This window comes from Lytechinus pictus, chromosome 6 (assembly GCF_037042905.1).
Source record: "Lytechinus pictus isolate F3 Inbred chromosome 6, Lp3.0, whole genome shotgun sequence".
Classification (NCBI taxonomy): domain Eukaryota; kingdom Metazoa; phylum Echinodermata; class Echinoidea; order Temnopleuroida; family Toxopneustidae; genus Lytechinus; species Lytechinus pictus.
Window position 1 is genome coordinate 752908 of NC_087250.1, and position 27721 is coordinate 780628.

A 27721-nucleotide genomic window follows, 5' to 3' on the forward strand; every position below is an offset into this window, starting at 1 on the left:
ATGACCAGGGGATATCATTTGATTGGACGATTAAAATCACCTTGAAGCAGTGAAGACATGTGTTGAGTTGGTTGCTATGGAGTTGATAGGACTGGTATGAGCTTTCATCTCTCCCATAGGGGTACACGTCTCAATGTTCCACAGCTTTAAATAGCCCCCTCTACAGCCACTTAACAGACAGTTGTAACTTGGTAAGAAGTCTAAGGCACATATCCAGTCTTTATGAGCATTAGACATTGCCTGTAGAAAATAAGATTTAATGTTGTAAATACATTAGACATTGCCTGTTGACGATAAGATTTAATGTTGTAAATACATTAGCCATTGCCTGTTGACGATAAGATTTAATGTTGTAAATACATTAGCCATTGCCTGTTGATGATAAGATTTAATGTTGTAAATACATTAGACATTGCCTGTTGACGATAAGATTTAATGTTCTAAATGCATTAGACATTGCCTGTTGACGATAAGACTTAAAGGAGAATGAAACTCTTGGAGCAAGTTAGTTTTTATGAAAGCAGAAAAATTAAAGAATAAGATCAACAAAAGTTTGAGTAAAATAGGACTAGCAATAAAAGAGTTATGAGCATTTGAACGTCGAGATCACTAATGCTATGGAGATCCTCCCATTGGCAATGCGACCAAGATCTGTGATGTCACACACGTACAACTCTCCCATTTGGACACTGAAAATATACCCCAAAACATTTATTTTTGCTCATTCTAATCATATGACAAACGATTCATCAATGATATAATGTTGTGAAACCTCTGTACTTGTCATCTCATAAAGAGAACACCTCACCTTGTGATAGACTCTATAAAAGTGAGAATATAAGTGAAATAAGTACTAAAGTAATGAGGGAGTTGTACGTGTGTGATATCACAGATCTTGGTCGCATTGCCGATGGGAGGATCTACATGGCACTAGTGATCTCAATATTCAAATGCTCATAACTTTCTTATTATTCATTCAATCTTCCTCAAACTTTCAACAATGTGTTCCTTTGATTTTTCTCTTTGATATGGATTCAGCTGGTTTCAAGGGTTTCATTCTCCTTTAATGTTGTAAATACATTAGACCTTGCCTGTTGAAGATAAGATTTAATGTTGTAAATGCATTAGACATTGCCTGTTGATGATAAGATTTAATGTTCTAAATGCATTAGACATTGCCTGTTGACGATAAGATTTAATGTTGTAAATGCATTAGCCATTGCCTGTTGACGATAAGATTTAATGTTCTAAATGCATTAGACATTGCCTGTTGACGATAAGACTTAATGTTGTAAATACATTAGCCATTGCCTGTTCACGATAAGACTTAATGTTGTAAAATACATTAGACCTTGCCTGTTGAAGAAAAGATTTAATGTTGTAAATGCATTAGACATTGCCTGTTGATGATAAGAGTTAATGTTCTAAATGCATTAGACATTGCCTGTTGATGATAAGAGTTAATGTTCTAAATGCATTAGACATTGCCTGTTGATGATAAGATTTAATGTTGTAAATGCATTAGACATTGCCTGTTGATGATAAGAGTTAATGTTCTAAATGCATTAGACATTGCCTGTTGATGATAAGAGTTAATGTTCTAAATGCATTAGACATTGCCTGTTGATGATAAGATTTAATGTTCTAAATGCATTAGACATTGCCTGTTGATGATAAGAGTTAATGTTCTAAATGCATTAGACATTGCCTGTTGATGATAAGATTTAATGTTCTAAATGCATTAGACATTGCCTGTTGATGATAAGAGTTAATGTTCTAAATGCATTAGACATTGCCTGTTGATGATAAGAGTTAATGTTCTAAATGCATTAGACATTGCCTGTTGATGATAAGATTTAATGTTCTAAATGCATTAGACATTGCCTGTTGATGATAAGAGTTAATGTTCTAAATGCATTAGACATTGCCTGTTGATGATAAGATTTAATGTTCTAAATGCATTAGACATTGCCTGTTGATGATAAGATTTAATGTTCTAAATGCATTAGACATTGCCTGTTGATGATAAGAGTTAATGTTGTAAATGCATTAGACATTGCCTGTTGATGATAAGAGTTAATGTTCTAAATGCATTAGACATTGCCTGTTGATGATAAGAGTTAATGTTCTAAATGCATTAGACATTGCCTGTTGATGATAAGATTTAATGTTGTAAATGCATTAGACATTGCCTGTTGATGATAAGAGTTAATGTTCTAAATGCATTAGACATTGCCTGTTCACGATAAGACTTAATGTTGTAAAATACATTAGACCTTGCCTGTTGAAGATAAGATTTAATGTTGTAAATGCATTAGACATTGCCTGTTGATGATAAGATTTAATGTTCTAAATGCATTAGACATTGCCTGTTGATGATAAGATTTAATGTTCTAAATGCATTAGACATTGCCTGTTGATGATAAGAGTTAATGTTCTAAATGCATTAGACATTGCCTGTTGATGATAAGATTTAATGTTCTAAATGCATTAGACATTGCCTGTTGATGATAAGATTTAATGTTCTAAATGCATTAGACATTGCCTGTTGATGATAAGAGTTAATGTTGTAAATGCATTAGACATTGCCTGTTGACGATAAGATTTAATGTTCTAAATGCATTAGACATTGCCTGTTGACAATAAGATTTAATGTTTTCAATACATTAGACATTGCCTGTTGATGATAAGAGTTAATGTTCTAAATGCATTAGACATTGCCTGTTGATGATAAGATTTAATGTTCTAAATGCATTAGACATTGCCTGTTGATGATAAGAGTTAATGTTCTAAATGCATTAGACATTGCCTGTTGATGATAAGATTTAATGTTCTAAATGCATTAGACATTGCCTGTTGATGATAAGATTTAATGTTCTAAATGCATTAGACATTGCCTGTTGATGATAAGAGTTAATGTTGTAAATGCATTAGACATTGCCTGTTGATGATAAGAGTTAATGTTCTAAATGCATTAGACATTGCCTGTTGATGATAAGAGTTAATGTTCTAAATGCATTAGACATTGCCTGTTGATGATAAGATTTAATGTTGTAAATGCATTAGACATTGCCTGTTGATGATAAGAGTTAATGTTCTAAATGCATTAGACATTGCCTGTTCACGATAAGACTTAATGTTGTAAAATACATTAGACCTTGCCTGTTGAAGATAAGATTTAATGTTGTAAATGCATTAGACATTGCCTGTTGATGATAAGATTTAATGTTCTAAATGCATTAGACATTGCCTGTTGATGATAAGATTTAATGTTCTAAATGCATTAGACATTGCCTGTTGATGATAAGATTTAATGTTCTAAATGCATTAGACATTGCCTGTTGACGATAAGATTTAATGTTCTAAATGCATTAGCCATTGCCTGTTGACGATAAGATTTAATGTTGTAAATACATTAGCCATTGCCTGTTGACGATAAGATTTAATGTTCTAAATGCATTAGACATTGCCTGTTGATGATAAGAGTTAATGTTCTAAATGCATTAGACATTGCCTGTTGATGATAAGAGTTAATGTTCTAAATGCATTAGACATTGCCTGTTGATGATAAGAGTTAATGTTCTAAATGCATTAGACATTGCCTGTTGACGATAAGATTTAATGTTCTAAATGCATTAGACATTGCCTGTTGACGATAAGATTTAATGTTCTAAATGCATTAGACATTGCCTGTTGATGATAAGATTTAATGTTCTAAATGCATTAGACATTGCCTGTTGATGATAAGATTTAATGTTCTAAATGCATTAGACATTGCCTGTTGATGATAAGATTTAATGTTGTAAATGCATTAGACATTGCCTGTTGACGATAAGATTTAATGTTCTAAATGCATTAGACATTGCCTGTTGATGATAAGATTTAATGTTCTAAATGCATTAGACATTGCCTGTTGATGATAAGAGTTAATGTTCTAAATGCATTAGACATTGCCTGTTGATGATAAGAGTTAATGTTCTAAATGCATTAGACATTGCCTGTTGACGATAAGATTTAATGTTCTAAATGCATTAGACATTGCCTGTTGACGATAAGATTTAATGTTCTAAATGCATTAGACATTGCCTGTTGACGATAAGAGTTAATGTTCTAAATGCATTAGACATTGCCTGTTGATGATAAGAGTTAATGTTCTAAATGCATTAGACATTGCCTGTTGATGATAAGAGTTAATGTTCTAAATGCATTAGACATTGCCTGTTGACGATAAGATTTAATGTTCTAAATGCATTAGACATTGCCTGTTGACGATAAGATTTAATGTTCTAAATGCATTAGACATTGCCTGTTGATGATAAGATTTAATGTTGTAAATGCATTAGACATTGCCTGTTGACGATAAGATTTAATGTTCTAAATGCATTAGACATTGCCTGTTGATGATAAGATTTAATGTTCTAAATGCATTAGCCATTGCCTGTTGACGATAAGATTTAATGTTCTAAATGCATTAGACATTGCCTGTTGACGATAAGATTTAATGTTCTAAATGCATTAGACATTGCCTGTTGATGATAAGATTTAATGTTGTAAATGCATTAGACATTGCCTGTTGATGATAAGATTTAATGTTGTAAATGCATTAGACATTGCCTGTTGACGATAAGATTTAATGTTCTAAATGCATTAGACATTGCCTGTTGATGATAAGATTTAATGTTGTAAATGCATTAGACATTGCCTGTTGACGATAAGATTTAATGTTCTAAATGCATTAGACATTGCCTGTTGATGATAAGATTTAATGTTCTAAATGCATTAGACATTGCCTGTTGACGATAAGAGTTAATGTTGTAAATACATTAGACCTTGCCTGTTGACGATAAGAGTTAATGTTGTAAATACATTAGACCTTGCCTGTTGACGATAAGAGTTAATGTTGTAAATACATTAGACCTTGCCTGTTGACGATAAGAGTTAATGTTGTAAATACATTAGACCTTGCCTGTTGACGATAAGATTTAATGTTATATCCTACATAGAGTGAATCCTGTATAGTGATTGGTTCAAGTAGCATCATGTGACCGAATATATTTCAACTATGATGTTGCGTGACGTCAGACCTCGATATATTTTTGGATATACCGAGGTCTGACGTCATTATTTCGCAAAACTTGATATTTTGCTATCGATATCCGTCGATCGATCGCTTAATTTTGGTACTGAGCTTGCGCGGCCGCCGCGGTGAAAGGTCGTCGATCAGCTGTGCATGTAAACATAAACAACAATGGCTGCGCCCAGTGACGAGCCGAGATTCAATCTCGTTGAAGATGGGGATTTGGAAGATTTTATTGCCTCGACAGATTCGGAGAATACAAAAAAACAAATCAAGTACGGGTTGGCAATTTTCAACGAATACTGCACTATCATCAACGTTAATTATGAAGATCTCAACAACGCTGAACTGGATAAACTGTTGTCGCGATTTTATGCTGGTGCACGGAGTAAGAACGGCCTGGACTACTCGGCGAAGACAATGCATGGTATCAGATTCGCTCTACAACGTCATTTCTTGACTTCAAGAGGAATAAACATTAAGGAAGGTAAGGAATTTGCTCTCTCTAATCGCACATTCAAAGCCATATTGTTGAAGCTCAAATCAAAGGGAAAGGCGTCGGTTAAGCACTACCCAGCTATCACTGATGCTGATATAAAACTAATTCAAGAAAGTCTTGACATTTCCAACCCTAGACAGCTGCAACACAAAATGGTCTTAGATTGTATGATGTACTTCGCGAATCGGGGTATGGAAAATTTGCGAGGAATGAAATGCAGTGATTTTGTTCTACATGAGGAAAATGGACATGACTATTTCACTATGAAAGACATGTCAACAAAAAATCACAAGTCAGATGAAGATGTGAGCCAGGGTGGACAGATGCACGAAATCGCTGGAAACTCTCGTTGCCCAGTAAAGAACTTGAAGTATTACATTTCCAAGTTAAACCCTCTCTGCGACTGCTTCTGGCAAAGGCCAAAGCAAGTTCGTGTTAAGGGTGATGATAAGGTCTGGTATGACAATGTGCCCTTGGGCAATAATTCTCTTCAAATAATGATGAAGAAAATCAGCGAGAGTGCAGGGTGTTCGAAGCTTTACACCAACCATTCGCTCCGTGCCACGAGCATCACCATCCTAGATCACGCAGGATATTCTTCGCGACACATCATGACCGTCTCCGGTCATCGATCTGAAACGTCAATAAAAAACTATGCATGAACAAGCGATCAACAAAAGATAGACATGTCCCACACTCTTTCTTCCATAATTCAACAACAAAGAAGTGAGCCAGAGTCTGTGCCTATGTCAACCAATAATCGTTCCAAACCATCAACATCGGACAATTTGGACTGTATGTTTGACAACGAGGATATGTTCACCGACAGTCAGTTGGAGAGAGCTCTCAGTGTTATTCTGAACTCTTACCCCCTGCAAGATGTGACCAATCAAGATGTTCCTCTCAGGTCGACTACTTCTGGTACCACTGCAAATACTGCCACCAGTAGTAATGTTTCTCTGAATCTGCTTAGCAGCCAACCACACTCATTCAATTTTCATGGGTGTGTTGTGAACATCTACAACAAATAACTAGAACACAAAAACAATAGAAATTGTAAATATGTTAAGAGTTTTCCAGTTTTCATCGTTATTGTTGCATCGTTCAGTTTTCCAGTTTTCCATCGTTTCTATTTACTTCAAGTTTTTCGTCGTTATTTGCATCGTTTGCTTGTGTGAAAAGGAAAAATCCAAATGAGCAATTGTGGTAAGTTGACATCTCATTTTTTCTCTTGTAATAATTGTAGGATATAAATCAAATATACCATGCACTATTTTCGAAGTACCAGGTGAAATTATGGATTCCTCGGTGGCAGGAATAGTACTATTTTTTTAGGGGCGCAGCCCCTCAAAAAATAGTACTATTCCTGCCACCGAGGAATCTATTTTTTTAGGGGCGCAGCCCCTCAAAAAATAGTACTATTCCTGCCACCGAGGAATCCATAATTTCACTGGAACTTCGAAAATAGTGCATGGTATATTTGATTATTGTAAATATGTTAGACTTTGCCTGTTGACAATAAGACTTAATGTTGTAAATACATTACACCTTGCCTGTTGAAGATAAGATTTAATGTTGTAAATATGTTAGACATTGCCTGTTGAAGATAAGATTTAATGTTGTAAATACATTAGACCTTGCCTGTTGATGATAAGATTTAATGTTCTAAATGCATTAGACATTGCCTGTTGAAGATAAGATTTAATGTTCTAAATGCATTAGACATTGCCTGTTGACAATAAGATTTAATGTTGTAAATACATTAGACATTGCCTGTTGACGATAAGATTTAATGTTCCAAATGCATTAGACATTGCCTGTTGACAATAAGATTTAATGTTGTAAAATACATTAGGCATTGCCTGTTGAAGATGAGATTTAATGTTGTAAAATACATTAGACATTGCCTGTTGAAGATAAGATTTAATGTTGTAAATACATTAGCCATTGCCTGTTGAAGATAAGATTTAATGTTTTAAATATGTTAGACATTGCCTGTTGAAAATCAGATTTAATGTTGTAAATATGTTAGACATTGCCTGTTGAAGATCAGATTAAATGATGTAAATACATTAGACCTTGCCTGTTGACAATAAGATTTAATGTTGTAAATGCATTAGTCATTGCCTGTTGACGATAAGATTAAATGTTGTAAATACATTAGACATTGCCTGTTGAAGATAAGATTTAATGTTGTAAATATGTTAGACATTGCCTGTTGAAGATGAGATTTAATGTTGTTTATACATTAGACCTTGCCTGTTGAAGATAAGATTTAACGTTTTGAATAAATGTCTTTCTTTCAAGAGTTGTCTGACCATTAATCCATATAGCAGCCATATCAATCGCCTACCAATCGGTCAACAGAACAGTACATGGACAGATTTATTATTTGATTTCAAAAACCTGATTGCCGATCAAATTGTACACCCTAACATGAAATGAAACATACCTTTGTTAGTTAGCTAACATTAGATGATACGTTCCTTTGTTAGTTAGCTAACATTAGATGATACGTACCTTTGTTAGTTAGCTAACATTAGATGATACGTAATTTTGTAAGTTAGCTAACATTAGATGATACGTACCTTTGTTAGTTAGCTAACATTAGATGATACGTACCTTTGTTAGTTAGCTAACATTAGATGATATGTTCCTTTGTTAGTTAGCTAACATTAGATGATATGTTCCTTTGTTAGTTAGCTAACATTAGATGATACGTACCTTTGTTAGTTAGCTAACATTAGATGATACATACCTTTGTAAGTTGTTTTTGTTCCAAGTCCCATTTCTTAATACATGCATCCCTTGAACCACTGAATAGGGAATTCCCCTTGATAGCCATTGACTGGATACCATCATAATGAGGAGGGTCAAAGTTGAATGATGAAGTCAGACAACCAGATGCAGCCGGCTCGACCTCAAACATCTAAAACAAACAACACATCAAAGTTTTTTGAGGCACACTTTTTATATCTTGATACTAATAAAACAATCACAAATGCTTGCTTTAAAAGTATGATGATTATTCAAACATTTCATATAGTTGTACTGCAAACTGTCCATTCCATTAAAAAGTATCCTTGAGGCTTAGAGCTTTAAGTACAATGTATCCTGTGAGTTTTAGCAATTTTTTTTGTGGAAGAAAAGTACTACACACATTGTAAAAAAATACAGAACAGATAAAGAACTAAACACATTTATCAATAAACTAAATGGATTCTCAACTGTCACAGAGTGAAAATTTTTACTTTTGCCATTACCTGGTCATGAATATTAAAATCCCAAATTTGAAAATTTCTATCAACGACCTCTGTCATTGTGACCCCAATATCTATTCCGATAATACATACATTACTCAAGTGAGTATTGGATTGCTAACAGTTAATGTTTTGTTATTTGGTCATCATAAGATCAAGATATTTTCAGATTTAAAACCATTCACACTACACTATGCGTTACCACTCCTGAATAAAAGCCATTCCACTTGAGCTACCGTAATCAATAAACATTCTAAACTGGCAACATGATAACAACAAAATCACTGTTAAAATCAAATTGGCAACTTTTTGAGCAAATTATTTATTTAAATAAATTTGAGTAATATAATATCAATAATTATTTTTTGATGTATAAACATTAATAAGAAAATAACAATTGTTGCCAATTGACAATCAACATGAGATAAATTTTGACAGTATGAAAGCCGAGTTCATCTGTGAAGAGTCCATACCTTGACATAATGATCTTTGGATCCAGCAAAGACTTGATCAAACTCAGGTGTAGTCTTTACATCCAGACACATTACTGCTGCAGAAGGTCCACCAAATAACTTACACATTGACTGAAAGCTACAAAAGAATGATGATAAAATCAAAATGTAGCAATGAACATATAATACAGCAGGCCTGTGCATTCAAGAATATGTTTGAATAGATAATACAAGGTTTGAATAGATAATACAAGGTTTGAATAGATAATACAAGGTTTGAATAGATAATACAAGGTTTGAATAGATAATACAAGGTTTGAAAAAAGCTCACAAAGTAGCTGACACGAAAGATATAAAGGAAAGATAAAATAAATCACAATGGACAAGATCCTGACATCGCGTTTAATTTAAACTCTTGTCTTAAGTTATAGTATGACTGTGTTACCAATCTCTTAAAGTAGATGTTCAATTCATTATGTACCCAATTTATTAATAGCTGTCTGGGAATCATTGAAATATCTTTCTTAACCATTTTTTTAGCACAAAGTTAGACCATGTGTAAATCAAATTGAACTTGAGAAGACAGACTAATATATCAGCAAGCTTCCATTCTTCAATGCATAAAGGCAACCGCACACCTTACGATTGGTCTGCGACTCAATTTTGGAATAAAACGTAGTAGAATTTGATGCTAATATTGAGACTTGGAATATCTTACTGTGTAATGTTCTAAATTATCATACGAATTGCTATGTTAAAATCTGTGACTATGCTTTCATCCTTCTTAGAATAAAAGCAAATTTAATATCTAGTCGTAATGACGTCATAGCAGTCTTACGATTTACTACGATTTGAAACTAATTTGGCCTTTACTCCAAAATAAAGGCTTGCAATCTTTCAAAATGGTTATATTAGTATTCTTTCAATTAATTTTAACCTCAAATAAAATGATATGTTCCATTCACATTTTCAGAAAATGAGCGAAATGCGATTTGTTCCAAAATCGGATCGCGAACAGTCGTAAAGTGAGCGGTGGCCTTTAGTTATTGGGTACATTAAAAAAGACAATATTCAAAGAATGGAAAAGAGAACTCAAAATATCCTACATATTGACTGAAGATTACTTGCTGTTGAAGGAAACACCATACATGTATCTCTCTTGGTATATGAAGTCTGCCCATTGATACACATTGCAGACTTACATCACATTAACTCTGCTTTCCCATTTCTCTTTCCTTCAAATCCCTTTAAAGCCCCATCCTCCTGCTTATATTCAAAGTAGTATGCCTAAATACCCCTTCAACTAGCCTTTATTAGGCCAATTTTAATATTTCTTATTTGTACTGTCATATAAACATGTTTCCTATTGAAAACTATCCTTGCTCTAAGGCTGCTTGATCATTTCATCCTATGATTATACATCCTATCTGAGGAAAACTTACCTGTTAAGATCCCATACTCTTACTATATTACCAGCAGCTGAATATAGTCTAGTTCCATCTTGATTGATAGCGATATCATTGATCTGTGTCTCTCCTTGTGGTAGAGTAACTGTTCTAGATGAACTACTACCAGCAGTCTTATCAAGCTGCATACCAGATGAACTGTTACAAAGAGATCAAAACAATGATTGTAGACAATCTATTCAATACAAAAAGAGATTCAATCAAAACAATGATTGTAGTCAATTTATTCAATACAAGCAAATCTTTAAATGATTGAAAGGAAGAAAAAAGGATAGAGGAGGGAGAGGGGACAGAAGCAGAAGTAGGAGAAGAAAATGAAAAAGGGGTGGAAGTGGAGGAGGATACTAAGAAGTGAAGGGGAAAGCAGTAAAGCAGAAAAAAGCAGAAGAGGATGAAGAAAAAGAAGAGAGATGAGGAGAAGAATGAAAAGTGGGAAGAAGAGACAGGAGAGAAAGAAAAGGATGAGGAGGAATGACAAAAAGAGGAATGAAGAGGATAAAGTTTCAAAGTTATGATGGTAATTCAACAGATACCCCCAATACAAGCAAATCTTTAAATGATTGAAAGGAAGAAAAAAGGATAGAGGAGGGAGAGGGGACAGAAGCAGAAGTAGGAGAAGAAAATGAAAAAGGGGTGGAAGTGGAGGAGGATACTAAGAAGTGAAGGGGAAAGCAGTAAAGCAGAAAAAAGCAGAAGAGGATGAAGAAAAAGAAGAGAGATGAGGAGAAGAATGAAAAGTGGGAAGAAGAGACAGGAGAGAAAGAAAAGGATGAGGAGGAATGACAAAAAGAGGAATGAAGAGGATAAAGAAGAGGAATGATGAGGATAAAGAAGAGGAATGATGAGGATAAAGAAGAGGAATGAAGAGGATAAAGAAGAGGAATGAAGAGGATAAAGAAGAGGAATGATGAAGATAAAGAAGAGGAATGAAGAGGATAAAGAAGAGGAATGATGAGGATAAAGAAGAGGAATGATGAGGATAAAGAAGAGGAATGATGAGGATAAAGAAGAGGAATGATGAGGATAAAGAAGAGGAATGATGAGGATAAAGAAGAGGAATGATGAGGATAAAGAAGAGGAATGATGAGGATAAAGAAGAGGAATGATGAGGATAAAGAAGAGGAATGATGAGGATAAAGAAGAGGAATTATGAGGATAACGAAGAGGAATGAAGAGGATAAAGAAGAGGAATGATGAGGATAAAGAAGAGGAATGATGAGGATAAAGAAGAGGAATGATGAGGATAAAGAAGAGGAATGATGAGGATAAAGAAGAGGAATGATGAGGATAAAGAAGAGGAATGATGAGGATAAAGAAGAGGAATGATGAGGATAAAGAAGAGGAATGATGAGGATAAAGAAGAGGAATGATGAGGATAAAGAAGAGGAATGATGAGGATAAAGAAGAGGAATGATGAGGATAAAGAAGAGGAATGATGAGGATAAAGAAGAGGAATGATGAGGATAAAGAAGAGGAATGATGAGGATAAAGAAGAGGAATGATGAGGATAACGATGAGGAATGATGAGGATAACGATGAGGAATGAAGAGGATAAAGAAGAGGAATGATGAGGATAAAGAAGAGGAATGATGAGGATAAAGAAGAGGAATGATGAGGATAAAGAAGAGGAATGATGAGGATAAAGAAGAGGAATGAAGAGGATAAAGAAGAGGAATGATGAGGATAAAGAAGAGGAATGATGAGGATAAAGAAGAGGAATTATGAGGATAACGAAGAGGAATGAAGAGGATAAAGAAGAGGAATGATGAGGATAAAGAAGAGGAATGATGAGGATAAAGAAGAGGAATGATGAGGATAAAGAAGAGGAATGATGAGGATAAAGAAGAGGAATGATGAGGATAAAGAAGAGGAATGATGAGGATAAAGAAGAGGAATGATGAGGATAAAGAAGAGGAATGATGAGGATAAAGAAGAGGAATGATGAGGATAAAGAAGAGGAATGATGAGGATAAAGAAGAGGAATGATGAGGATAAAGAAGAGGAATGATGAGGATAACGATGAGGAATGATGAGGATAACGATGAGGAATGAAGAGGATAAAGAAGAGGAATGATGAGGATAAAGAAGAGGAATGATGAGGATAAAGAAGAGGAATGATGAGGATAAAGAAGAGGAATGATGAGGATAAAGAAGAGGAATGAAGAGGATAAAGAAGAGGAATGATGAGGATAAAGAAGAGGAATGATGAGGATAAAGAAGAGGAATGATGAGGATAAAGAAGAGGAATGATGAGGACAAAGAAGAGGAATGATGAGGATAAAGAAGAGGAATGATGAGGATAACGAAGAGGAATGATGAGGACAAAGAAGAGGAATGAAGAGGATAAAGAAGAGGAATGATGAGGATAAAGAAGAGGAATGATGAGGATAACGAAGAGGAATGATGAGGATAAAGAAGAGGAATGAAGAGGATAAAGAAGAGGAATGATGAGGATAAAGAAGAAGAATGATGAGGATAAAGAAGAGGAATGATGAGGATAAAGAAGAGGAATGATGAGGATAAAGAAGAGGAATGAAGAGGATAACGAAGAGGAATGATGAGGATAACGAAGAGGAATGATGAGGATAAAGAAGAGGAATGATGAGGATAAAGAAGAGGAATGATGAGGATAAAGAAGAGGAATGATAGGGATAAAGAAGAGGAATGATGAGGATAAAGAAGAGGAATGATGAGGATAAAGAAGAGGAATGATGAGGATAAAGAAAAGGAATGATGAGGATAAAGAAGAGGAATGATGAGGATAAAGAAGAGGAATGATGAGGATAAAGAAGAGGAATGATGAGGATAAAGAAGAGGAATGATGAGGATAACGAAGAGGAATGATGAAGATAAAGAAGAGGAATGATGAGGATAAAGAAGAGGAATGATGAGGATAAAGAAGAGGAATGATGAGGATAAAGAAGAGGAATGATGAAGATAAAGAAGAGGAATGATGAGGATAAAGAAGAGGAATGATGAGGATAACGAAGAGGAATGATGAGGATAAAGAAGAGGAATGAAGAGGATAAAGAAGAGGAATGATGAGGATAAAGAAGAGGAATGATGAGGATAAAGAAGAGGAATGAAGAGGATAACGAAGAGGAATGATGGGGATAAAGAAGAGGAATGATGAGGATAAAGAAGAGGAATGATGAAGATAAAGAAGAGGAATGATGAGGATAAAGAAGAGGAATGATGAGGATAATGAAGAGGAATGATGAGGATAAAGAAGAGGAATGAAGAGGATAAAGAAGAGGAATGATGAGGATAAAGAAGAGGAATGATGAGGATAAAGAAGAGGAATGATGAGGATAAAGAAGAGGAATGATGAGGATAAAGAAGAGGAATGATGAGGATAAAGAAGAGGAATGATGAGGATAAAGAAGAGGAATGATGAGGATAAAGAAGAGGAATGATGAGGATAACGAAGAGGAATGATGAGGATAAAGAAGAGGAATGATGAGGATAAAGAAGAGGAATGATGAGGATAAAGAAGAGGAATGATGAGGATAAAGAAGAGGAATGATGAGGATAAAGAAGAGGAATGATGAGGATAAAGAAGAGGAATGATGAGGATAAAGAAGAGGAATGATGAGGATAAAGAAGAGGAATGATGAGGATAAAGAAGAGGAATGATGAGGATAAAGAAGAGGAATGATGAGGATAAAGAAGAGGAATGATGAGGATAAAGAAGAGGAATGATGAGGATAAAGAAGAGGAATGATGAGGATAAAGAAGAGGAATGATGAGGATAAAGAAGAGGAATGATGAGGATAACGAAGAGGAATGATGAAGATAAAGAAGAGGAATGATGAGGATAAAGAAGAGGAATGATGAGGATAACGAAGAGGAATGATGAGGATAAAGAAGAGGAATGAAGAGGATAAAGAAGAGGAATGATGAGGATAAAGAAGAGGAATGATGAGGATAAAGAAGAGGAATGATGAGGATAAAGAAGAGGAATGATGAGGATAAAGAAGAGGAATGATGAGGATAAAGAAGAGGAATGATGAGGATAAAGAAGAGGAATGATGAGGATAAAGAAGAGGAATGATGAGGATAAAGAAGAGGAATGATGAGGATAAAAAAGAGGAATGATGAGGATAAAGAAGAGGAATGATGAGGATAAAGAAGAGGAATGATGAGGATAAAGAAGAGGAATGATGAGGATAAAGAAGAGGAATGATGAGGATAACGAAGAGGAATGATGAGGATAACGAAGAGGAATGATGAGGATAAAGAAGAGGAATGATGAGGATAAAGAAGAGGAATGATGAGGATAAAGAAGAGGAATGATGAGGATAAAGAAGAGGAATGATGAGGATAAAGAAGAGGAATGATGAGGATAAAGAAGAGGAATGATGAGGATAAAGAAGAGGAATGATGAGGATAACGTAGAGGAATGATGAGGATAAAGAAGAGGATAAAGAAGAGGAATGATGAGGATAACGAAGAGGAATGATGAGGATAAAGAAGAGGAATGATGAGGATAAAGAAGAGGAAAGAAGAGATGAAAAAGAGAAGATGAAGAAAGAGACAAAGAATAAGATCTGTAAGATGACAACTCACCTTAGTGTAGTAACGCATTTGGTTGTATCTCTGATATCCCATATTCGTATGAATGCAGTAGAAACACTAAATACAAGCTTGAGTTTCTCACAATACCTCACTACACCTACATTATTAGTATGACCAGCGAGAGTAGCAATCTCCTTCCCAGTCTCCAGCTTCCAGATTTTCACACTCCGATCTAACAAAGGTAGAGAGCAAAAGGTTCATAAGTTTATTTCCACATTCGTACATAAAAGATGTCAAAGACATCATTACAGTAGATTATCACAAAACATCAGAACACAAAATATACAAAATACAATAAAGAATAAAAGAGAAATTAATAAAATATATTTAGAATGAGGGGGAAGCAACAAAGGTCAAAGACCTATTGAGGTTGCTTCCAGAGCCATATGGTTAATGATGGTTGCCATTTTGAGGAGCAATAAAAAATTGGACTCTGAATGAAAGCTATGTACCTGTATGGATTAAAGCAATGTAGATGAAAGAATTACCTTTAGATCCACTGAATAGTAGTTCTTCTGTGGCTTGAACTGATAAGACTGCTTTATTATGACCTTCAGCTGTGTATGAACACACTAATGGAGCACGAGGTGTAGTAGGTTTATTAATCACAGGAATGATTGAACCTCTGCATAATAAAACATTCAATATTAGGTTATTAAGCATTACCATCGTACCTTGAAAATTCAGTGGACTCACAATACGGTGCGCTATCTATCGGTTGCAGTGGACAGGCCAAACTTTGCAATGGCTCATGGGAAAAGTCGACACCTGTGCACTAGTCATGCATGCAATTATGCTCCTCTGGCCGACGTGGCTCAACCGGCTTTATTATGGTCAAGAACGTGGGAAAGAATTTTCTGCATATTTCTTTGCAAAAAAGAGAACGTTTTCGGTGAATTCTTTCTCCACTTTTGCCAAATCGTTTTCATTTTGAGGCATTACAGTACAGTACACTAGCGCTGCTTGTGCCGTGTAGACCCCGAATAGGAATTTGGCCTGATCGCTGCAACCGATAGATGGCGCACCATATTGTGAGATTCCACCAAATTGAAATTACAAATGCTTCACAAAACAAAACACACATCCATAAAAATACACAAAATTACAAAACATCAAGAAATGATAAACAATTGCATTTTATTGAACAAATCAATGAGCTTGAGAAAGTGTTTGTGTCAGCCTTCATGTCTGTTCCTAAGTCTATGCTCAAGTTTGAGACAGGAGTGGTTACCTATATTTCTGAGATTGAGCAGGTGCATAGGTTTGAGATAGTTGGAGTGCTTACTTATCTTTTAGAGTCTGAGCAGGTGAATTAGTTTCAGATAGTTGGAGTGCTTACTTATCTTTTAGAGTCCGAGCTGGTTAATTGGTTTGAGATAGTTGGAGTGCTTACTTATCTTTCTGAGACTGAGCAAGTGAATTGGTTTGAGATAGTTGAAATGCTTACTTATCTTTCTGAGACTGAGCTGGTTAATTGGTTTGAGATAGTTGGAGTGCTTACTTATCTTTCTGAGACTGAGCAAGTGAATTGATTTGAGATAGTTGGAGTGCTTACTTATCTTTCTGAGACTGAGCAAGTGAATTGGTTTGAGATAGTTGAAATGCTTACTTATCTTTCTGATACTGAGCTGGTTAATTGGTTTGAGATAGTTGGAGTGCTTACTTATCTTTCTGAGACTGAGCAAGTGAATTGGTTTGAGATAGTTGAAATGCTTACTTATCTTTCTGAGTCTGAGCTGGTTAATTGGTTTGAGATAGTTGGAGTGCTTACTTATCTTTAAGAGTCTGAGCAGGTGAATTGGTTTTAGATAGTTGGAGTGCTTACTTATCTTTTAGAGTCTGAGCTGGTTAATTGGTTTGAGATAGTTGGAGTGCTTACCTATCTTTCTGAGACTGAGCAGGTGAATTGGTTTGAGCCAGCCTTGAGAAGACATTACCAGTTCTAGAAGGAGGAGGTGATCCAGGAGGTGTATGGTCTGGAGTATGGTCTCTGAAACAAACAAATTTTACACTTAAATATAAACCACAATCAGATGGGTCTTTCATAAATGTAATTTATAAAGTTACACACGACTGGAACATGTTCTTAGGTGCTAAGTCATCTACAAAGAAAGGTCCCCAAGTGAGTTGCCAAGTCATATGTCAAGTCATTCACAAATTACAAAGGGAATCAGCCGAACCTAATAGGATATGAAAGGAAACAACAAGTGGAATGCCTCTGGCCGTCTCACCTGCATCACGCGATTCAATATAGCAGCAGTGCTGATTTTGAAAACTACCATAACTCGCACAAGATGTTCAGTGATACTTGGTTACTCTTATTTCCACGTTTTATGAACTAGACCAATACACTTATAGAGATATGATGGCAATTCAACAAATACCCCCAACGTGGCCAAAGTTCTTTGACCTTACATGACCTTTGACCTTGATCATGTGACCTGAAACTCGCACAGGATGTTCAGTGATACTTGATTACTATTATGTCCAAGTTTTATGAACTAGACCAACACACTTTCAAATTTATGGCTGTAATTCAACAAATACCCCAATTTGGCCAAAGTTCATTGACCCTAAATGACCTTTGACCTTGATCATGTGACCTGAAACTTGCACAGGATGTTCAGTAATACTTGATTACTATTATGTCCAAGTTTCATGAATCAGATCCATAAACTTTCAAAGTTATGATGGTAATTCAACAGATACCCCCAATTCGGCCAAAGTTCATTGACCCTAAATGACCTTTGACCTTGGTCATGTGACGTGAAACTCATGCAGGATGTTCAGTGATACTTGATTAACCTTATGTATAAGTTTCATGAACTAGGTCCATATATTTTCTAAGTTATGATGACATTTCAAAAACTTAACCTTAGGTTAAGATTTTGATGTTGATTCCCCCAACATGGTCTAAGTTCATTGACCCTAAATGACCTTTGACCTTGGTCATGTGACATGAAACTCAGGCAGGATGTTCAGTAATACTTGATTAACCTTATGGCCAAGTTTCATGAACTAGGTCCATATACTTTCTAAGTTATGCTGTCATTTCAAAAACTTAACCTCAGGTTAAGATTTGGTGTTGACGCCGCCGCCGCCGCCGCCGCCGTCGGAAAAGCGGCGCCTATAGTCTCACTCTGCTATGCAGGTGAGACAAAAAGGGTGTTAACAGAAAATGTAATGGGCAATTTGGAAGGGACTAGAAAAGGAATAATGCAGCTCCCCCAAACATACCTGAAAGTGGTCAATGGTTTTCAATATTGACATGATGAATGGACTCCCTGGAATATATCGTATGACAAAAGACATTTAATGAAGGTGGATGGGATAAAGGCATGAAATAATTTAATGTCCATGGATCCCCTATTATATGATACCGATATGGTGTCTACAAATAAAACCACAGCTATAGATAATAACTGAGCCAAGGGTATGTACACATCTCAGTTTACATTCCTTACACTATTACTGTCAAACACCCACTCATACCGTACCAGAAATGCTGATAGTAATGGGATCATAATACAAAAGTGTAAAACAGAGAAGGGAAAGAAAAGGATTTCAGTACACGGTTTAATTCTGTGGAATAATATTCCATCTACAGTAAGAAGGGCTGCAACCTTGCAATCATTTATTTCATCTTATTGGAGAAACCGAAGATCTTATTCCAGGTTTTAAGACACAATTCGCTAAACTTTATTCTGTTTGTATCGTTCTAATTTGTTGTCCTTTGTTTTTTTCGTTTGTATGTGTTTAAATGTAGCAGGGCCCTCTGGGAGAACAGTGTACGTCACTGATGAGACTACCCTGGATAATTAAGACTTTATAATAACAATAATATGAATAAACAAGCTAACTAGGCATAGAGCAATATGGCATTATAGACTTTCGACAGTCCACTTATAACATTATTTTTTTTGGAACTGTTTGATTTTCAATAGCTTTTGGCCTCTTGGAAAACTTTAGGATAATGGTATATGGTTGGACCTACCCCTTATCAACCACCTAAACTTCTAAGCATCCTATCTGCGAAAATATTTTTCAGTTTTACCTAGTTTTCATCTCATTTGTGCAGAAAATTTAGCAGATCAGAATCCCGTTTAGATAGACGACTCAGATTCTATGCACGTAGATATTGGCAACCAACGAATGCGACAATTTCAAATTTGCTAATTTGCACCCCTTATTTAGGACTGAGCACCCGCCATACACTGATTTTACGGCGGATTCTTATCATGCTGGCAAAATATTTTGACTCTTCCAAGCAAGATCTATGATGTCATCACGCTGGTTGATTGTCTCACTACTTCCATCACGAGCTCTGGTACATGATTTAACGACTGACTTCTAAAGCCGTTTCCTTTATGATTTCACGGTATGAAAAGCGATTTTGCATTGGGTTCGGGACTGATCAATATAAACTTGATGAATTTAAGAATTTTCTACCTTTTTTTCCCTCTTTTTCTCTAAAAAAAATTGATTCTTATTGTTCCTATGCACATTGCGCCTACTCTCCCTTGCGTAGCGTTTGTAATTAGCAATAATTTTAATGCACGCAATGTGGTCGATTTCAAAAGAGGTGGACTCACTATATGATATAACCATCCTATTGCTGCGAGGTACACCTCCTATCCCTCACCACTAAACTTGTGATGATGCTACCATTCTACACCAAGGTAAAACATTGTGAAAGGCTATCTCACATTCACCTGAAGTAAATACGTTCAACATGGACATTGCTGGTACTAGTACACTATGTATGCAATGATTTGAGCGAGTGTACATACATATATTCAGCGCCTGTGAAAATAGCTGTCATATGCCATGCCGCAGTGCCATGTTATAATCACAATAATAGCATCGTAAACAATAACAAAAGACACATTAAAATGATTTCAGACTTTGTGAGGAAACCAGGGTACCCTACAGCACTAAAAATGACTAAACAATCCAAGACACTGGCTGATTTTCAGGAAAATAAATAGGGCATGAAATCATGCTTAATGTTACAACATTGAATGAATAAATCCATGAAGTCAACCATGATGAGAAGAAGAGAATTACATTACTGTTTTAATCTCTCTAGTCTTGTTTTCACCCTTATCCTGTCAAAAGATAAATGTAACATATTATGATCACGGTGAATTTATTATAATTGCATTCCTTTACATACTTGTAGCTTGGTTGTGTTGACCCTAAATAGACTGGGCTATTTCGATGCCTAAGAAGACGTAGGGGGGGGCCTGTTTCAGCCCCCCTTATGATCTCGGCCATAGATCACACAATCGCGACGATAATTGGCACGCACGTTATCCATGGCAATATCTACAAAACTATAATATCAAATTCTGCGAAAAATCTCATGGCTCATTAATTATGCTAATTTATGCGTAAAATCATAAGTTTGCTCAAATTGACAAAATACTGCCCCTAAAATGCTAATTTTTGTTTCACATACCCTTTATAGGCATCTGATCAAATTTATTTTTAAAATGTCAACATCACATTTATTTTCTTATGTATTTCATTGTTTTCTAAATTTCTTATGTATTTTTTTGTTTTTCGACTTATTGTTTCTTATTGTTTTTTCAATGGAAATTGTTGGGGACTTTATTTTGACCATAAACAAGATAGATTTAATTGATTTTAAGCAGTAAAAGGAAAAATAATGATAAATTTTATACATTTTGGCTAAAAACACTATTTGCATTGGATTTGTACACAAATACACGTTTTTGAACAATTTTGGGTGTCTGCGTGCACAATTTCGGAACCGCGTACCCAGGGGTCACAATTTTAGTCTCAAAAGTTGCGCGAGACTTGAAAGTAAAAATTCAGCGAGCGACGCGGTCAAAAAAATTTGCGCGGCAGATTTATCACGAAAAATGTAGAAGGGGGGCTGAATCAGCCCCCCCCCCCCCCCCCCCGTCTTCTTAGAGTTAAACCGGTATATAATTTACAAATGTCTGGTGATCTGTTCTTAAATCAGATGCCCAATTGTTTTCAGTCCTGTCAGATAAAAGTGAAATCTGATCTTATTGTGAACCAATATCTGAATGCACCAAATTTAATTTCATGATTGCAAAAAAAAAAGTTTCCTCACTAATTGTCAGCAAGATATTCAGATGTATATCAGAGGAAAGACTTTCTGCATTCATTGTTACTTACACAGAGCTAGGGTTAGATAAAGCTTGAAGTTGTGTTATATTCTTCCTTCGAAGAGCAGGTGAAAGCTTCTCTATTCTAAATAGAAATATGAAAAGGAGAGTGTTAAAAGTCCCATCTATACCAAACAATGATAAATACATTCACATCAATTATGACCATTGCTATCCCTAACTTTGGCAAAGAGAATTATAATCAGAGAATTTCTTACTACTACCTGTGCATTTTGGAATTCAAAAGATTATAACTGTTAGAGGGGAAGAACAATTAAATTGGTACATGAATACTTGTGGGGAAAAGTCAATTGCAATATACATAAAACCATAATACACTTCCTTTTATGAAATAGAATAGTGTTTTCTACTGGGCTTTTCAAACATAAATATCTGTATTCTCAAGTCAAGTTCAACTTAGCCCATGGTCTAACTCTGTGCTGAAATCTTGAGAAGCAGTGATTGTGTGTTCCTTATGCTCAGTATGCTCTAACAGTGGCAAAGAAAACTAATTCAATAATTATTCTGAGTAAGAGATGAGCTTATAAATGGAACCTGTAGGGGAGACCGGGGTTAGTTGGAACATGGGGTAAGTTGAAACATTGTAATTTTCTTTAACGTCTTTAAATAAATTTCTGCAATACTGCCCTCAAGTTATTGTCATTATCAAGAGCCATCCACCATATTACAGACAACACATGTGCAACAAGCCTGGTGAAGTTAGAAACAAATTTTTGTTTTTTGACCTTCTGAGTAATTTTTTTCTCGTTCAGAAATGTTTGATTATCTCAGAGAAGTTTATAGATCAAGTTGGCCAGTTTGGGGGTATAATATACACTTATACCAAGCTACAAAATGAGGTTATTAATATGCCATGGTGAAGTCTCTTTTTTGTGCTGTAAGCTTATAAATATCAAATGGGCCTCCGAGGTTAGTTGGAACAAAGTTGAAGGGGCTAGTTGGAACATGTTCCAACTTACCCTAAACATCATAATCAAACATCATAATTTTTCAACCAAAAGTCATAAATGTATGATTTACTTTTGCTGGTTCAAATAGATTCATTTTATACTATTTATGATCGCAAAAGACTCCTGACAAAGTCCATCGGAAAAAACAAAGTTCGGAAAACAAAAATACAAATTAAAAAAAAAAAATACATAATAAATTATATTTTTTAAATTTTTGGTGGATATTTGTTATAAATGTGAAAATTGATACTCTCACCAAAAATTAGCATTCTACTAGCTTAATAAATAGAGTTCAAGGCAAAAGCATACCAAAAAAAGCAAATTTCAGGAAAATTTTATATGCTTATTTGCATAATTAATTATGAAAAAAATATAAACAATTAATTTTTGTCTTATAAATTTGATGCAGAAGTACATGAAATTGCACACTTAATTGCATGTAAACTCAAATGCACCCAAATATGCGGAATTCTACTACACAGTCTGCTTGTGTGAGTGGCTGTATAATAGAAAGCATAAATTTCAATGAATCCACACTTTAATATTTTGAACTTGAATAAGATAAAGCAAATAGGCTAAAACCATGTGATATTACAGTTTTAAGTAGTTTAAGTATAATTCTTAATTGACCATGCAGTGTTCCAACTTACCCCATACCATGTTCCAACTTACCCCGATATGGGGGTAAGTTGGAACGTTTGCGATGTTCTTGTTCAAGTTGGATTTTTTCAGTAACCATAATGGAGTTACAAATTTTAATGGGGTACATTTGAAGCCCTGAGATATATGCTTCAAGCTGATATATCGATTGTTTCTCGAATAAAATCTATTTGGATTTTACAGCCATTTCTGTCAAAAATGTTCCAAATTATAAAGTCAAAAAGGGGCCTAAGCTTTCAATCCTAGCAGAATCTTCGTCGGAGGCAAAATGACAAACATATAAAGTGAAACAACCATAATATAGACCACAAACAAGCTACAGCAACACTAGAAACAAGGAGACAAAAGGGGCATTAGTGAGTAGAGAAGACCAATCAGGTTAGTGAAGGGGATGAAAGAAAAGGAGTAGGCAGACACAAAGGGAAGTTAGTGTAAGTAAGGCCAAGAGGGATTAAGATAATGAGGCAGGCAACATCAAACAGGATCTGGAACAAAACAGTGATAGAGGGATGAATAACTAGAGAATTAGTGAGAGGTGGGTCAAACAGGTTACAAAGAAAGGCTTAATAAACTGGTGCAAAAGAGTGGGGGGAAAAAAGAAGAAAAAGAATGGGGAACAACTGATAATGTGCAAAAGACATATAAGTTTATATGATAAAGCATTAAACAAACTAAGAGAAGAAGGTAAGTGTAAATATGTATCTATAAGTGATATGTATATAAATATATCCAAAAAAGAAATGTATATGAAAAAATATATAAATATATACACATATGGTGTAACTGATATGGTAATCCGCTAGGTGTGACGGGAAAAAACATAAGACTATATAGTAGGAAAGAAAAAAAATTCGTATATGTGAAAAAGAGGAAGCAAATTGCCTAAAAAGGTAAAAGCAAATATAGAAGAGAGGGGGTGTATTATGAAGAAACCATAGTATACATGTAAATAAGCAAATGTGGTAAATCTAAAAGAGGTGAGTGGAGAAAAAACAAATATATATATATATATATATAATAATTATTATATCGCCTGAATAAGGAAGGAAAAATTGGAGCTGAGCTTGTATGAGATATGGGAGGAAAGTAGAGTAAGAAACTATAATGTAACTATTCAAAAGAGCTGAGGGGAAAAATTATATGTATATATAAATTGAAAGTGGATAGGAAAGAAAAATCAGTCGTTCCCCTCTTGGATGTTCAGGCCATGAGGTTGGGTGGTGCGAAGTCGTCTCATCCAGAGCTTCTCCCTGCTAGTACGGACTGAGTCAGGACGGGTACCTAAAGATTCGATGCCCTGTAGCATCATGTCAGTGATGGAGTGGTTGGGGAGGTTAAAATGGCGGCCAACTGGAGTGTCCAGCTTTGCTGTGTTGACGGTGGATCTGTGCCCGTAGAATCGTTTCTTGAGTGTGGTCTTGGTTTCCCCTATGTATTGTACCCTACAAACTCTGCAAGTGATGAGATATACAACATTAGTGGTAGTGCATGTGATGTTGCCCTTGATTTGGTGAGACAGGCTGGTAGAGTTGCTGGTGAAAGTATCGCCCTCGTGAAGGTGTATTTCACATATGATGCACCTGTTGCTGGTGCATTTGAAGGTGCCATGCTGTATGGGAGAAGAATGGTTAGTGAGGGAGGGCACTTCAGCACGAACAATGAGGTCCCTGAGATTCGGTGGGCGTCGGTATGCTAGAAGGGGAGTATCGGGAACGGCCTGTTGGAGACGATCAGAAGTGTGTAAAATGTGGTGGTTATCAAACAGGATTTTGCGGAGAGGGGGTAGATTGGGATGGAAGGTGGTCACAAGCGGTATTCTGTCGGTGGTCTCCTTGTCACTTTTTGGTTTGAGAACTTCAGATCTGGGGAGAGAACGAACTTTGTTAATTGCCAGTTGGACTGCCCTGGCCCCGTGGCCCCTAGCACAGAGATGTTTCTGCAGATTCCTGGCATGGAAGGAAAAATCAGGGTCCTCGGAGCAGATACGGCGAAGTCTGAGGGCTTGACTGTAAACGATGCCGGTTTTGCAGTGACGGGGGTGGCAGCTGGATGAGTGGAGGTACTGGTGGGTATCTGTGGGTTTAGAGTATAGGGTAGTGGTGATACCATTAGACTTTTTCTGGACTGTAACATCAAGGAAGTGGGTTTCCTGTTGGGAGAAATCAGAAGTGAATTGGATGGTCCTGTGGAAGGAATTGATGTGGTCAATGAATGTATTGAGGCTGTCTTCATCCCTGGTCCAGATGAAGAAAATGTCGTCTATGTAACGCCACCAAATCCATGGGCGACAGGGGGCTGAATCTAACATCTGCTGTTCCAGCTTCGTCATGAAGAGACAGGCGAATGAAGGAGCCATCCGGGTGCCCATTGCTGTACCGAATATCTGTAGGTAGTGCTTGCCCATGAATGTGAAGTTGTTTTTTGTTAGTACATGAGACATCAGAGATTTGATATCGGATATGGGGGGACTGGAATGGCCACTGGCGGCCAAGGCTTCACATGATGCTTGGATACCTTCGTCGTGGGGAATGCTGGTGTACAGTGAAGAAACATCGAAAGTGCCGATGATCGCAGTCTCGGGTATCTGGTCCTTGATGTCATTTAGTTTCCTGAGAAAGTCTGGAGTGTCGTGGATGTAAGAGGGTGCACGTGAGACAAGGGGCTTAATGTGGTAATCAACAAAAAGGGAGATATTCTCTGTTGAGGAACCATTTCCTGAGAGGATGGGTCGACCGGGGTTGCCAGGTTTGTGGATCTTCGGGAGGAGATAGAAGCGGGCAGGTTTAGCATTAGTAGGGGAAAATGTTCCAACTAACCCCGGTCTCCCCTACTGTTAGTAATTGGCTATCCATATTAAACCTCAATTTGAGACCAGAATTTGAACAGAGTTCACAATATGGTTCAATGCAGCCAAGGTTGACACATTTCTGACCAGTATGGGGAGAAGAATTTGTGAACCAAACTATTGGTCTTAAGTTTTACTTCAGGCTTTAAATACATAGTATTATCTATCATGTTTTGATTGGTGTATGAATTTTTCAATGACCCAATAATGCAATACAATTGTTTTGCGGGGGGGGGGGGGGGGGGCTTACACTTGTCTGACACTGATTCTTAACTCTCCAAGGTACAGTATTGCACTAATTAATATCTTAAATATTTGTCTTTATCTCCAAAGTTTTCAGACAACTGATATACACAGTTTTGTTTGATGATTTATGTGCATCAAAACTACACCTAACACTGATTTTTTTTCTTCTCTTCTAGTATCTACAGTAACTGTCAACAAGATTTATCGTAATTAGTTCCTATTATCTGATTGATATATGACTAAAGGGTAGACCCTCAACATAGCATTGTTTATATTGAGGACCATCACTAATAACTAACAAACTGAGTAACTTGATAAGCTATTTTTACCTGCCATCTTTTCTGATTGGTATATGACTTGATGGTAGAACCTGAGATGAATCTACTGAAGCGGTATCTGTTGATGATGATGTTTCATCAGACTCAATGACCACACCTACAGCAGGGTCAGGAGTGAAGTCAGATGAACCTTTGAATCCTAATAGCTCCTCCGATGTAGCTGTTCGTCTTCTTGCCTGGAGGCGTTTTACAAAGAGTGAAGGAGAATGTAACTCTTCAAGAAAGTTAGCGTGTGAAAGCAATAATTCAAAGAATAAGATCAACAAAAGTTTAATTTTAATTGGTTAAGAAAAAAGAAAGTTAATAGAATTTGAATATTGAGATCACTATGGAGATCCCCCCAACAGCAATGTGGCTAAGATCTATGATGTCAACACTCTCTTGACATTTTGACCCTGAAAACATATAGCAAAACTTCTCTTTTTTGTTTATTTTAATGATATGACTAACAAAGAGAGAAAAAAAGAAAAATTGAGGTGAAATATGCATTAAAGTTGTACGTGTGTGGCATCACAAATGTTGGTTGCATTGCCAAAGGGAAGGATCTACATAGAATTAGTGATCTCAATATTCAAGTGTTCATAATTTTCCTTTATTATTCATTCAATCTTCTTCAAACTTTCTTAGATCCGTTTTTGTTATTTTCCTTTGAAGGCATATTAACATAGCCTCTAATTTATAAGCAGACATGTAATGCAAATGCATAATTTTAATGGAATTATTAGTAGCACCCTGCTTATTGAGGTAGTAAGGGAAATATCTACGTTCTGTCCCATATTCCATGAGGCCAGAGGACAAGTGCAACAAGCAGGGTGTAACGATTTTATCTCTTTTAAGTGTATCCTTGTATTATTGCTGAATAGGGGAAATCAATAGAAGAGCTGAAAAAAATTGCAAAACCCTGCATTTTGAGAGTACTGTATTCTTTGAAAGGAAGTCATCATAATGATCACAGTAAAAAGAACGCGATCTTCACATGAAATTGATGCGCAAATAGGAGTGCGCAACGCGATGCTTGAATACGCACGTAATACGGTCTCATATTACGTGGTTGAAATCGGCACTGGGTATGCAAGTAACAATGAAAACGTTAAAACAACAACAGCTAAACATCAAACAGGTAATACAGGCTCATATAACCTGTTTGGTCTTCAGTAAAATAAGTAAT

At 35.9% G+C, this 27721-nt stretch overlaps 1 protein-coding gene across 1 annotated transcript in view; it reads right to left on the minus strand.

Annotated features, from left to right (window-relative positions):
- Positions 1-27721, minus strand: part of LOC135154463 (kinesin-like protein KIF21A) — a 37251-nt gene that overhangs the window by 9065 nt on the left and 465 nt on the right. Inside the window, exons 2-10 of the mRNA XM_064100608.1 lie at positions 26545-26729; positions 21504-21578; positions 17212-17322; positions 15821-15957; positions 15324-15504; positions 10731-10892; positions 9310-9427; positions 8335-8505; positions 41-240 (exon numbers count right to left, since the gene is read on the minus strand). Coding sequence (XP_063956678.1) covers positions 41-240; positions 8335-8505; positions 9310-9427; positions 10731-10892; positions 15324-15504; positions 15821-15957; positions 17212-17322; positions 21504-21578; positions 26545-26729 — 1340 coding nt within the window. The remainder of the gene's footprint in view (positions 1-40; positions 241-8334; positions 8506-9309; positions 9428-10730; positions 10893-15323; positions 15505-15820; positions 15958-17211; positions 17323-21503; positions 21579-26544; positions 26730-27721) is intronic.